Source organism: Prionailurus bengalensis, chromosome B2, assembly GCF_016509475.1.
Source record: "Prionailurus bengalensis isolate Pbe53 chromosome B2, Fcat_Pben_1.1_paternal_pri, whole genome shotgun sequence".
NCBI classification, from domain to species: Eukaryota; Metazoa; Chordata; class Mammalia; order Carnivora; family Felidae; genus Prionailurus; species Prionailurus bengalensis.
This window is the reverse complement of record NC_057349.1, coordinates 33,570,219-33,584,353: the sequence shown is the minus strand read 5'-3', so window position 1 is coordinate 33,584,353 and position 14,135 is coordinate 33,570,219. Positions and strand designations below refer to the sequence as shown.

General features: G+C 49.1%; 1 protein-coding gene across 8 annotated transcripts in view; it reads right to left on the bottom strand.

The window, feature by feature from the left end:
- Window positions 1-14,135, bottom strand: part of PPARD (peroxisome proliferator activated receptor delta) — an 83,287-nt gene that overhangs the window by 13,849 nt on the left and 55,303 nt on the right. For all 8 annotated transcript variants that reach the window (XM_043592940.1, XM_043592941.1, XM_043592945.1 and 5 more), the window contains one exon: window positions 2,566-2,796. In XM_043592940.1, the coding sequence (XP_043448875.1) occupies window positions 2,566-2,695 (130 nt within the window). In that variant the 5' untranslated portion in view covers window positions 2,696-2,796. The remainder of the gene's footprint in view (window positions 1-2,565; window positions 2,797-14,135) is intronic.

Genomic DNA, 14,135 nt, shown 5'->3' with positions numbered 1-14,135 from the left:
TGTGTGTATACTCTTTTAGTGCCTTCCATGATACTTAAAGATTTTTTTTTTTAAGTTTATTTAAACTTGTAGGGGTCAAACCCACGAGCCGTGAGATCATGATCTGAGTTGAAATCAAGAGTTAGACGCTTGACCGACTGAGCCACCCAGGTGCCTCAATACTTAAAAGATTTTTAAGCAATGGGATCCCCAATTTGTCAGGAGCTGTTTTTCCCGTCAGTGTATTCAGACCTACCCTATCCTTGTTAATGACTACACCGCATTCCACAGTATGGCTCTACCACAGTTTATATAACCAATTCCCTACGATGGGAGCTTGCCAATTTTTTGCTTCTATGAGCAGTGCTGCAGTAAATAAGTGTGGAAATCTCTGTGTGTTCTGCGCGGGTATTTACATGGGATACATTCCTAGGAGGGGAACTGCAGGGCCAAAGGAATGTAAAAAGTGTTGGCCTGCGTAGCCAAACTGCCCTCCACCCTCTTAGCTGGAGGGCCATGTCTTCCCCCTCTGGCCAAAACGGTTCTCTTTGCTAATCTGACAGGCTAAATGACATTTTATCTTGAAGATATCTTCTTTGATTAGTGAGTAGACTGAAAAACATTTTGTTTTCTGGCCAGCTGTATTTGTCCTACCATGAACTGCCTGTTTCTATTTTTCGGTTGTTTGCCTTATAGAATTTGTGGGAACATTTTTTATACTATGGCTTTAACACATTATGATTATGTTAAACAACCCCCTCCTGTTTCAAATCCTGAGCAAGGAAGTCTTCCTATCTCTCCTTCATCGATTTATTGATAAATGGAATATATTAAATACCACATCATACATAGCACCGCAAGGGCGGCTGGGCAAATTTTCCCCCAGACATCTCCCTGCGTGCCCTAATCCCATGGATAAAGCTTCCCGAGATGCCATCATCTTGCCCACTCGCCCTGCCTGGGCATGCGGGCACTGTACTCTGATCTGTACGTGAACAGCAGTATCATGTGAGGATATGGTCCCACAAGGCTGTGTAGGAAACTCCAGGACAGGTCATTACTTCTGTGTGCCTGGCCCCAGATGTGGGGATAGGGCGGGCCAGGCTGGGTGGTGAGGCCACAAATCCCATGGCCTTTTCTTCCCTTTTCACTCTTCCTCAGTGACGTAGTTTGCTCATTCTTAGCCCCTGGTGTCTTCCTTCTGCTTCCTAACCTTCCTTGCCCATCTCAATTTCAGAACAGCACATGCTATTAGCACTAAGTGAGCGATCACCTCTGGTTAGCTATTCCTTTTCTGAGAAAGGCTCGGCCTCTAACTTCATCCCAGTCACCAGCCAACACACAGGGAATAGGTTACCGTGGGGCTTGGGGGATACTTTCTCCTAAGGCCTGAAATCACACCAAGCCCACTTTGGTCCCTCCTGGGTATGTGGGTGGGCTCAGAGGGATGGGATAATGGCCTTTCCCTTACCCCCGCCACGTGCCCGGAAGAGGAAGAAGCGCTGCAAAATCCAGGGACTCGTTTTGCAGGTTCAAAATAGTGTGGCTCAAGGATTTGGGCCTTTCTTAGCTACAGGCTAGGCAGGAACCTGTTCTACCTCAACAGCCCCTGCCCCAACTCTGACCCCATCTACCTCTTCTCCACGCAGAGACGGGCTCCAGAGTCCATCCTTGTGGGGTGGGCCTACTCCTCCACCCTGAATCACCACCATCTGTGGTCAGGATCTCCTTCAGCGGAAACCAGTAGCAAAATCAGGAGGTCCCCTCCTGGAAGTACATCCTCTCATGACACCGAGTTCCCTCTGAGGGAAGGGAGCAAGAATCAACTGAATGTGTTGGCACTTATGTGGAGGGAGAAGGCGAAAAGTGGTGGGGAGGGCGCTAGGAGCAGGGAAGAGGCAACATCAGCAGCAGGGAAAACCAGGGGCCAAGAAGTGGATTCTGAGTGCCCCTGAAGGTGGACGTAACATCATGATGGTGACAGGGACAGAAAGGTACAGGGTCCCAGAGAAGAATGTCTACCCTGCTACTAACAGTGGATAAACAAAGGGGGAACCAACAAGTGAGATAAGAGAAGCTAAAAACTGTCTGGCTGCACAAAAGTAATCTTAATTACAGTCATTCATACTAACCGCTTAGCATTGATGCCTAATTATAGAGCAGCTCGATGACTTGTATAATTGGCACCAGATCAATGGAGTTGGGTGTTCTGACTGATCATTACAGTCACAGGTGCAGTCGACCTTTCCAGTGTGTTGTTAATGTAGATTGGCTCCGGATCCCTTGGGCAGTAGCAGTGGGAATAATCCTGACGACACGCATGACAAATGCCAGCTCATTTAATTCCCACAAAACGCCCTGTCCACATCCCCCACAAGCCCCGTCTGTTTTACAGAAAGAAGAAGTGCAACTGCCTGAGGTCTTGCAGCCGATGAGCAACAGAACAGGGGTGTGAACGGAGGCTGTCTGGCTCCAGTCCTGAACCACTCTGCTCCTCTGCGCCCCGTGACGTTGTTTGCAGAGGGCATTTCCTGCTCTGCCTGCCGTGCTGCCTCCGCCCCGTGTCCCCTGCCGCGCCCTCCTCACCTGTATAGCTGCTGGAAGGAAGCGAGCGCTCTGGTCCTCCGTTGAGTTCTGGGCCTCCTTCTGCCTCTGCCACTTCCTTTTTCTCCTCCTCTTGCCGGACCTCAGGGGCTTCCCCTGGTGGCTGCTCCATGGCTGATTTCCCCTCGGCGCCACGCCTGCAGGCCCGGTCATAGCTCTGGCATCATCTGGGTCTGGACGCAGATGGACCTCTACAGGGAAGTTCCCATCAGCCTGGGCCAAGGGGCAGACAGGAAGAGGATGAGAAGGTGATGGAGCAGGGCATGCGTGAGGGCTAACACCTGAGGAGCCAGTATGGAGGGGGCTCCCCTGCTCCTGCTCCTGCTCCTGCATGGCAGGAACGCCTCCTCCCTGCAGTGCTATCCTCTGGTCTCCACTCCTGGCACCACGAGTCACTTCTCCTTCTGCCCTGTATCCATTTGGTTCCTGAGACAGGTTTGTGGGGTTCAGAGCAGTCTCCATGAACCAGACAGGGCGACAAGCCACCACATCACTTTTCCCAGCCTCCTCGGCCCCATCCTGCTCTTTGAGCCAGATCAGAACGACTTCAGGGGATTTTTTTCAAGCTCCTGATAAGCACTGCACCTCCTAACCACCATCCTGTCCCTACTCCCCGCCCTCCCCCCCCGCCCCCCAGCACTCAGGCTCTCCTAAGCCACAATTCTTGAAGGGAGTGGATCCTATCCTTCCTGTGTTTGGGTGTGGGGGGAAAAGGACATGAGCCCCTGCTGGGTTAGGCTCACAACTGGCAGCAGATCTGCAACCAGACCCTCAATAGCATAGCCATCAGGCAAGGGGAGATGCATTCTGTCCAGGACTTTCCAAGATGGGTTACTGGGTGGTGACCCCCACATCCTTATCACCCAGGAGGAGGCAGTTCCAATCTCCAAATAAAATATTGTCCACAATGCCACAGTGAGTGGTGGTAAGATCCTGAGGTGTTGCTGGTGAGGGTCATCCTGGCAGGGGACAGTAGGCAGAGGCCTTGAGAGTGGGGTAGATTTTGACCAGAGATGGCATAAAACTTGTCTTGGAGGTACAGCACGAGAAAAGACTCGGAGGCAGCACAGTGGGGGAACCATAAGGAGTCCTGGTGGTCAGGCAGTGGGTGCTGCAGGAGAGAGGATGTGGAGGGAGGGCTGGGAAGGTGGGCTGTATCTAGGCACGTGCAGGCTGTGGGAGAGGAGAGGAAAGGTCTGCTTTACAGAAATTCAAGCATCCGTGGGACTTCTCCTACATGTGCCATGGGCAGCTCAAACTCAACCTATCCAAACAGAACCCACCATCTTCCCCAAACCCACCCTTCCTCTGGTAATCCCCACTTTAGTGACCTGCGTGCAACATCCACCCACTCTCAAAGCCAGAAGGCAAGGGTGAGCTGAGACTCTTCCCTCACCCACGCTGCTCTACACTTGCAGACTTGGCTGTACGCTGGAACCACCGGGGAGTTTTTAAAATGTGGATGTCTGGGCCTGTCCCCAGAGCTTCTCATCTGATAGTCTGGGGAGCAGCCTGGGCATTGGGATCTTTATTTCTAATTTTTTTGCTGATCTTAATCTACGGGCCAAGCTTGGCAATCAATGTTCCACAGCAAAGCAACTTCCAACTGACAGTAAATCTTCCCTCTCATCATTCCTTTCCATCAGGCTTTCATTTTTTGTTCAGACTGACAATAACCTCTTAGTTTGTCAACGAAAGGCAGTTTGGAAATCTACCCCTAGAGTATAAGAGCTGGGGGGTTGGGAATCTGAAGATACAGGGAGTGTCCTTGTTGACTTGACAGTCACAGGAAGGGATTCAGTTCACCAAAGGAGATAGCAACATGTCAAGGAAGGTCAGAGGAACAGGCACCAGAGCAGACAACAGAGCACTGGCCAGAGGCAAGAGAGACTGGGGACAGCCGGACAACTCAGAGTCATGGGAAGGGCTGTTTCACAGGGGAGGGCTCAACCATCTCAAATGCTGCAGAGGTTAAGGGTGATAAACTGACACATGACCCCTGGATTCGGTGACTACCAGGTCGTTGGTGACTTTGTGAGACAAGTTTTAAGTCAAGTGGTTAGGATGGAACCCTGGGCTCTGAAGAATAAGTGGTAGTGAGGAAGGTAGGACAGTGAATGGAGACTAGCTTTTTTTGGTAAATATGTCAAGGAAATAAATGTACAAGAGGATACTGCCTTGAGAAAGTGCTGAAGCCAGGAAGTATTTTAGACTAGGGGAGACTCAGTCTGTGGATAAAGAGGTCTGCAGAGAAAGACAGTCTGAAGATTCAGGGAGGTAGCTGTGGCAGAATAACTGATGCGAGGGGAATAATTCAAGGGCACAGGGTGAGCAAAACACAAAGAAGTATCATAGCAATTGGGGAGGGGGTGGTTAAAGCTCATATGGAATGGCCTCACTCTTTTAGTTAATAAAGTAGGAGAGAAAGTTGTCTATGGAGAGTAAAAGACGGGACTTGCAGGAAGCAAAGAGGCCGGGTGGAGGCACTTTGGCCAACATGACAGGGAATTCACTGGAGAGGAATAAAAAGAATTAGAGTAAAGCCACAATAATTAAAACACCGTCGCACTGGCACATGAACAATCAGTGAGAGAGAATACAAAGAGTCCATAAATAGATGCAAACACATATGGAACTTTAGCATATTATAAAGATAGTACTTCAAGTCAAAGGAAAAAAAATGGATTCTCCAAGAAATGGTACTGGGACCACTGAATAGTCATCTGGAAAAACTAAGATGGATCTCTGCCTCCAACCTTACACCAAGACAAGGTCCAAAGAAGTAAACAAAAATTTTAAGTTAAAACAAAATTATACGGGGGCATGTGGGTGGCTCAGTCAGTTAAGCGTCCGATTCGACCCAGGTCATGATCTCACGGTTTCACGAGGTCGAGCCCCGCGTTGGGCTCTGTGCTGACAGCATGAGCTGCTTGGGATTCTCTCTCTTTCTCTGCCCTTCCCCCACTCACACTCTCTGTCTCTCTCAAAATAAATAAACTTTAAACAAACAAACACAAACATACATGAACTATTGGGCACGTGGCTGGTGCAGTCGATGGGACATATAACTGTTGATCTCAGGGTTGTGGATTCGAGCCTCACACTGGGCAGAGCCCACTTTGAAAAAAATTTTTCCATATTTGAACTATAAACATACTCTTGAGGCTGGGGAAGAGCTAAGCATGACACTAAAGCCATAAAAACTTTATGTGTTAAGAGATTATGGATAAAAGATTAGTAAATTTGATTACATGAAAATATAAACTTTCTACATGGTAGAAAAAAGTCATAAGAAACAAAATATAATAAACTGGGAAAAATATGTGCAACTCTCATCAAAGGACTAATTTCTCTAAAATATTTCCTACGAATAAGTAAAAGGACACCAATCTAATAGATAAATAGGCCCAGGATATGAAAATGTATACAGAAAAGGTACCCATTTGAAAGGCTGCTGAATATCACTCATAAAAAAAAGAAACTCAAAACAATACTGAAATGTACTTTTTACAATCAAATTAAAACAAAATGTTAGGGCACCTGGGTGGCTCAGCTGGTTAAGTGTCCAACTCTTGATTTGGCTCAGGTCATGATCTCATGGTTTGTGGGATTGAGCCCCCTGTTGGGCTCTGTGCTGACAGTGTGGAGCCTGCTTGGGATTCTCTCTCTCCCTCTGCCCCTCCCCAACTTGCACACGTGCTCGCTCGCTCTCTCTCAAAAACAAATAAACTTAAAACAAACAAAAGCTAACACGCTGCTAAACATCTGGGGAACCAATCTCACACATCCCTGGTAGAGAGGTAAGTGGGCACAACCTCTGAAGAGGGTAATTTGCCTACATTTATCTAAATTACAGGTGCACATTCCCTTTGACCCAGAAATGCCACTTCTACGTTGTATTCTACAGCTGTTGCTACTGCAGCAAAATGACACAAAGTATTGGTTATTCATGACAGTATTATTTGACTAGTAAGAGGTGGGGAACAAGCTGAATGCCTATTAACAGGGGCCTTTGCAAATAAATTATGATATGGAAACAGGAATTCTGCACAGCCACATGTAAGAGTCATGATGTTTATGGACTGAAATGGAAGTATCTCTACGATATATTAGTAAGGGACGACAGCAACTTGCAGAATGAAGAGCTACAACCTCACGCAAGAAAGATCTACTGAAGCTATGTTTGCTCATGTGTGTGTAAGCCAGGAAGGCTACACAGAACTGGGAACACTGGTTGCCTCTGGACCACTAAAGGGAGAGGGGTATTTCACGGTACCTTTCGTACCTTTTAAACTCTGAACTACAGGTGTGTTGCCTGTTCCAAAAACAATTTAAACTGGAATAAAATAAAAAAGGTAAAACATACAAATGACAACGTGGAAGATGAGAGGGAGGCAGCTGGAAGGGCTGATGAGCTTTAACAGTTCGGGCAAATATAAACGGAAAAATTTCTAAGATGACCACTGAGACATACAATACATACATACATACATACAATAGCATGTATGATTTCCAAATTATTATCGTAGAATAGGAAAACTCAGAAGCCATGTAAAACTCTACCTTTCAGACTGAGAAAGTCTCACAGATGGGAGACTATGGTGACGTAAAAACTAAATACGATGTAAGATGGACCCTGGAACAGAAAGACGACAGTAGTAGAAGACCTGGTAGGATCCGAATAAAATCCACTTGGTTTGTGGCACTGAACCAGCGTTCGTTTCTTAGTTTGGGTACGTGTCCGGGGTTTATGTAAGATTGTGCACATTAGGGGAAGCTGGATGAAGGACATATGGGAACTCTGTGTGATCGCTGTGGTATTTCCATAACCCTACAGTTTTTTCAAAAAACAGCTAAAAAACGTTCTGGCTTTCTGGCTTCTCTTGAAAACTGGGCAGACCTGGCCACTGGGTGCCTGCATGCCCCTGACACCACGCAGAACCCCTTTACCTACACACGTGTTCACCTCTGGTCCCGTCTCTACTGCTTCCTGCTGCCACTCCCTAAAGGTGGCCCGTCCGGCAGGAACCTGAGTTTGGTTAGAATAAATCACTTCCTCAAGGATCAATCCCTGATCATCAAACTTGGCAGTCACTAGACCCAGAGTAAGGCAGTTCCCATGGCCAGCCCTGTGGCTCTGACTACCAGTGGTGGCCGGGGGCGATCACTTCTAGTTGTCTACCTAATTCCACTCCCCATCTTCCCGAGTCCCAATCTCTTTGGATCAGCCACGTGCTTCGCTAAACACTCAATCTCCTGAGCTCTTCTGCAGCTATCCAGTTCATGGGACACAATTCTGACCAACGATATGTAAACAGAAATCTGTTGGGAGGGCCTTCTGAAAATACTGTTTTTCTCCCGATAAAAAGTGACAAAGGTTCACCTTCTCTCCTTCCTGCCCGCAACAGGAATACTGTGCCTGGAGGTGTAACTGCTCCCTTCTGAGCAGGAGAAGACAGGTTAGGAGGGTGGGGCAGAAAGTACGAAGGGGCCTTGTGCAGGGACTGACCTAGCCCCAGAAGGCCTGTCTCCAGACAGCTTGCGGAGGTGAAAACAACGAAATGCCTGTTTTACGAGGCTCTGTTTGCCAGACTTCAGCCGCATGCAGCCGAACACAATCCTAACCAAAACAGCAAGACACAGGACACTTAGCCAAGGAGGAGAACAGGGTTGTGGAAGGGGGATGGCGACAACACCGGGAAAAGGACCCTGGTGATTACCAGGAGCAGTTTGTGACTAGTGTGGCATGTAGTAAACGCTCTAATTAGTTACTATCTGAACAGCAGGGGCCGGGCACACGGAATCTTCATTCTCCACAGGACTGAAAAGTCTGGAGGTGGAGGAGGCTGGGGCAGGTGAGGCGTGAGAAACCCTCAACCAGGCCAGTGGCAGAAGGGACTACAGGAGGCTTGAGGAGCCACAACGAGAGTATGGGCAGCATGGTGACAGAAGGGTCAGACAATGTGGTTTCTCAAAGCTACAAGCACAGCAGTGGCAATGACCACAGGGTAAGAGGCGTGAGGCTGATTAGAACCAACTTTTTGGATCCGTGTAGCATGGGTGTCAGTGGAAATGCACCCTGGACCGTGGTGATGAGAGCTGGGGAGACAGGGACATGAAGATTTGGGGTCCCCCTTGGCAGCTGGAAACAGAGGAGGGAAAACGACAACCCTGCCTCAGACAGATACTTGACAAAATATTTTCTCACTCATTCCCTCACACCCTCTGATCCTCTGAGTGGCTCTGGGGAGACGGGACGGAGTTCATGGTCAGGACTGAGTCCTGGAAGGAGGGGTGGGTGCTGACTGAGCTCTCACTACACATCACATCTGGCGTGTGAAAACCAGGCTCTGCCAATCCTCACGAGCTCCCACAGGCGAGCCTTGTGAGCTCCCCTAGGGAGATGAGGGAGGCGACAAAAGCTCAGTCCTGTGGAGCCTGACAGGGTGTCTCCTGGAAAAGGTGCCAGGCTTCTGAGGAGCTGTGGGCAGTGGGCCACCTTATGTACCTCTGACACCCTGAGCCTCAGCTTCTGCTCCATATATCAACTGCTGGAAGGTTATTTCCGGTGACCAGAGGAACTTATCAGTTGGGGGGGTGGCGGAGGGTGCAGGTGATCACCTCTTGAAACAGATGTGGTTCTGGACTCTCGCCAGAGTTCTGCCTTTGGGGCCAGGATCCTCGGATTCTAGGCAGACGGTCCTCCCCAGACTGGAATGGTCTCTTCTGGCTGTGACCAGCTGAAGGGGGAGGAGAGCAGCAGTCCGGCTGTTCGAAAACCCACACACGTCCCTTGGGCTGTTTCATATTTAGATGTAACCACTGTGCTGCAGCCCATCCCTGCATTTTGCCAGAAACCATCCATTTTCACACAGCCCTGACTGTTCCATTTACAGCTGAGGTCTGCCCACCTCCCAGCGGCCAAGGCCGCCCCCACCCCTACCACTGTTCTCAGCCTGCCCAGTCAGGAGCTACTTTGATCTCCCTGGGCCCTCCCCGCCCCCCGCCACCCCGGGCCCAGGCCCAGGCCCACAGGCTGGGTTTCCACAGGTGGCTGCCACCCCACTACCACTACCCCTGCAATGGACCTTATTTCCCTTCCTTTCTTCAGCCCTAGCACTAAAAGTAGCATGCCCTGGCACTAGGTTTGACTTTTATGTGGCTGAGAAGCCCAGGTTTTAGCTATTGCCACCCCCCGGGGCTGTGCCAGAGTCAGAAACCCTTTGACTGTGTCACAGCCTCCCCCTATTTGGGAGGTTGGTGCTGGAGTCAAACAGGGCAAAGGTCCCGCAGCCGGCACGAGGAGGCGCTGCTCTGCTGCCCTTGGACAAAAAATGGAGTCCCCAGCAAAAGACTTTCTCACACAACAAATGCCTGGACTACTCTGCTTCTGGCACGCACACACGTGTGTGTTGTGTGTATACGTGCACACACGAGCCTGTCGCACAAGCAAAGCAGTGCTCCCATCCCAGCACCCACTCTCTTTGCCCCAAGAAGAAAGTCAGGCCTTCTGGCAGCAGAGGTGGGGGGAGGCACACACTTCACCTATTTCCTATCTGCCCACCTCACGGGCAGAGGTAGTTAGGAGCTTAAGCCAAATGACCCTAGGGAGGCCTGGTCTGGGGTCTGAGCAACTACCACCTGGTGCCCCGATCCATCCCTAGCCGTCCGCAGGAGATGGAGCATCCCTGACGCCCCCCGGCAGGCCGCATGCTCCGACTGGGGTCAGGCAGAGTGCCGGAGCCCCACTCATCCCTCAAACCTGACAGGCCTCTCTCTGCACCAGAGCCCACGCTGGGTCCCAGCCTTAAGCTTCCAGCCCACCGCCTCCATCACAACAGTACCGCTTCCATTCTCCGAGAGCTTACTACATACCAGGTTCTGTGGGTACGGACACATTTAACCCTCACAACGACCCTAAGACTCAGATGCTGTTATTATTTCCATTTAACTGATGAGGAAATCGCACCCAGACAGGGAAGGTAACTGACTCAACGTCACACAGTAATTGGAATAGCAGGATTGGAGCCCAGGCAGGTTGGTTTGGTGTTCATCAGTGCACTGTGTGCCTTGCATGTGATGCCGGGTGAGACTGGACCAGAAGCTGGTATGTCCCTGCCCTGCTGGATCTAGAAGCTGCTCTTAGCCTCAGTCTGGAGCCATCACTGCTGAATTCTTTGTCTAGCTGCCAATCCCCTACTGTTTTTCTGTCAACAGTACCCTGGGTCAAAGCCCTTCTGAATACTCCCTGCCAGAAAATGACTTCTGTGTGCTAAAGACAGCCATAGGCTCTGGTCCCTGGCTCCTTCTCCAGTCCCATCTCACCTGCCCCTGTGCCAGCATCACTCTCTGAATGTGGAGGGACGTACAGGCCTCAGCTTTGAATACTGTCCCCTCTACTAGTTAAGGCCCATTCTTCCTTCAAGGAAGGAAGCTCTCCCTGAGTGGCCCCATTCTGTTCCTTCCTAAGGCAAACCCGAGCCTGGCTCTCCGGATCTGCGATTACTGCAGCAAACTGCAATGTCAGGCAACTGGTGTGGCCTCACCATGTTATGATCAGTTTCCCAGACAATGCCCTCTATCTTGCTGAGTGAGGTAGGTCCCCAGCACCTGACACCACGCCTGCCATTTAGTGGGTGCACAACACACACTTGTTGAATGAACACACAGAGTACAAACATTAAGCTCAGGCACAGTGTTTTCACTTGTAGCTTTTGCTGCTCTATCCATTTTCATGTCACTGCCCCTGAGATGCAATACTCCATAGAAGTTAATTCCAGGGGCTTCTGTGTCAGGCCTGGGCTCTAACCTTGGCTCTGCCCACCCTTTCTGTGACTTGGGGGAAGAAACTAACTCTTCAGAGTTTCTTAGCCCTGAGTTTGGGAAACTACCACTTAACTTGAACAGACGTCTTAAGTATTAATTAACCACACAGCAAATACTTAACAGTGCTGAGTATATGGAGCACCTGGGTGGCTCTAAGCTGATCTCGGCTCAGGTCACTGTCTCACAGGTCGTGGGATCAACCCACTGACAGCACAGAGCCTGCTTGGGATTCTCTCCCTCTCTCTCTCTGTCCCTCCCACACTTGCTTTCTTTCTCTCTTAAAATAAATAAATAAATAAGCATTAAAAATAAAATAAAATAAAATAAAATAAAATAAAATAAAATAAAATAAAATAAAATAAAATAAAATAAAGTAAAGTAAAGTAAAGTAAAGTAAAGTAAAGTAAAATAAAATAAAATAAAATAAAATAAAATAAAATAAAATAAAATAAAATAAAATAAAATAAAATAAAAATAAATAGCGTTAAGTATACGGTAAATGTCCGGCCAATAGGGACTGTGGCTGCTGCCATTATCATCACTGTTGGCTCATCTTAAGGGATTAGAAGGAGCAAGTGATATTCCAGGACTTACACAAACACAGAATTTCCCACTTCCCTGCTTTACAATCAACTGTGTAAAAGGGAACTGACAGGGAGCTCCCTACTCTGGACACGTGCTTCTCTTTCAGAGAGCTGGACCCAGACTTCCTCCCCATGTTGTGCCCCCTGCCCTGATGCAGATGACCCAGCTGCTGCCCTTTCCTCCCTCCCACCACGGCAGGAGGATGAGGGTCAGCAGTCTCCAGAAGAAGGGCAGAGGTTGCCCCATTTCCCTGGTAAGTGCTTTCAGGATCAGCAGTGAGAGAGGCCATGGGAGGATGGACCTGCTTGACTCTGTCCCAAGCTTTCCAGTCAATCATTAATCCAGGTACTGACCCAGTACCCTGGTTTTCCAGACCAGCAACTCCACAGGGCTCTTTGCTTTCCATTTGCCAATTCAGATCACCCCATTCCTCTCAGGGTACAGGAGAAGCCTGTGTACCTTCTTGCTGGCAGGCCATCTTGAAACTAACCCCAGAAGTAGCCGGGGGCTGGTTTTATTCAGAGTGTGCTGGAACCAGAGAAAAGACAGGCAGCAGGCCATGCTTGCCCTCACATTATCTAATTTAGCTCCTAACCCCTGCAGAGTGGAGCTGAATTAAAATAAAAGGAAAAGTTGCCTCAGGGAGCTACTGAGAGATCGTAGGGGAAGAGAGACGTGAGGAGGAAAGAGGGCTCTTCACCTGGGATCAGCGGGGCCTGAGTACGCTGAGGCACGGACCCTCAGCCATCACCTTTCCCGCTGTGAGGGTGAACCCGCTGAGCACTGCCCCCTGAGCACTGTCCTCGCTGCCTCGGAGTGGAGCTGCTGCAGACTGAGGATATTAAAAATCTGGTTTTCACAGACAACACCACCTCAGCGATGTCGAAACATGTACATATGGCATAAAAACAAAACTGGGGAGGGGGGTGGGCGCCTGGGTGGCTCAGTCGGTTAAGCATCCAATTTCAGTTTGGCTCAGGTCATGATCTCACACTTCATGAGATCGAGCCCTGTGTCAGGCTCTGTGCTTACAGTGAGAAACATACTTAGGATTCTCTCTCTCTCCAAATAATTAAAACATTAAAAAAAAAAAAAAAAAAAAGAGGGGCACCTGGTTGGCTCAATTAGTTAAGCGTCCAACTCTTGGTTTTGGCTCAGGTCATAATCTCACGGTTCATGGGATCGAGCCCCAAGCCCCTGCTTGGGACTCTCTCTCTCTCTGAGCCTCCCCTGCTCGAGTTCTCTCTCAAAATAAATAAATAAATTTAAAAAAGGAAAGAAAGAAAGAAACAAAACTGGAAAGACATGCCCCAAATTGTTGATGGTACTTTTTTTCTGAGGGGTCAAGTTATGGGTGATTCTTATTTTCTTAATTCTATTTTTCTGTGTTCTCCAATTTCTTCACAATGAGAATGGGTTGCTTTTATGATGGGGGAGGGCATGTAAAAAAGTGTCATGAACAAAGAAAACTGAATAATATGCTGAGATACTGATGAAGTAAAAGAAAGGCCTGCCCAGAAGAGACCCAGATCTTTCCTACTGGAAGCCTGAGGGAGGAATGAGGATCTACCACTGTTCACAGAAGGCTCCCGAGGTAAGGATGGTTGTGCCAGCAGGAGAGGGTCACACCAGGGGACCTTTCCAGAACACTCCTCATCTGAGGACCTCAGGTGCTAAGGCTGCCAGTGCTATCAGTGCCCCTCCACTCTTCTTCTGGTCCCTGCCAGCTGCTGCCAGCTGCTTTCATTCACTCATCCAACAAATATTTGTTAAGTACCTAATATCACGTGCCAGGCTACACAAACCAACACAAATATGTAACCAACACAAATATGTAACTAGGAATGATGAACAGAGCTCTGAAGGACAAAGGTCAAGTACAGTGGGGGCACACTCAGAGCGTGCTAGTCTAGGGTGTGTGGTCAGGGGAGGCCCTCGTGAGGACAAGACCTCGGACTGAGAGGGAGACCTGTAGGGTCCCAGGGCCACCAGGAACAGACATGTGAAAAGGTCCCACACAGACTGAAGGATGGCATGAACCCTCTGAGAGCACAGGAAGGCTGGTCATCATCTGGGGCTTCCAGGGGCAAGCTAGGGTTGTGGGTGTTTACCCGAAGAACAGCAGAGAACCTAGGAGGGTC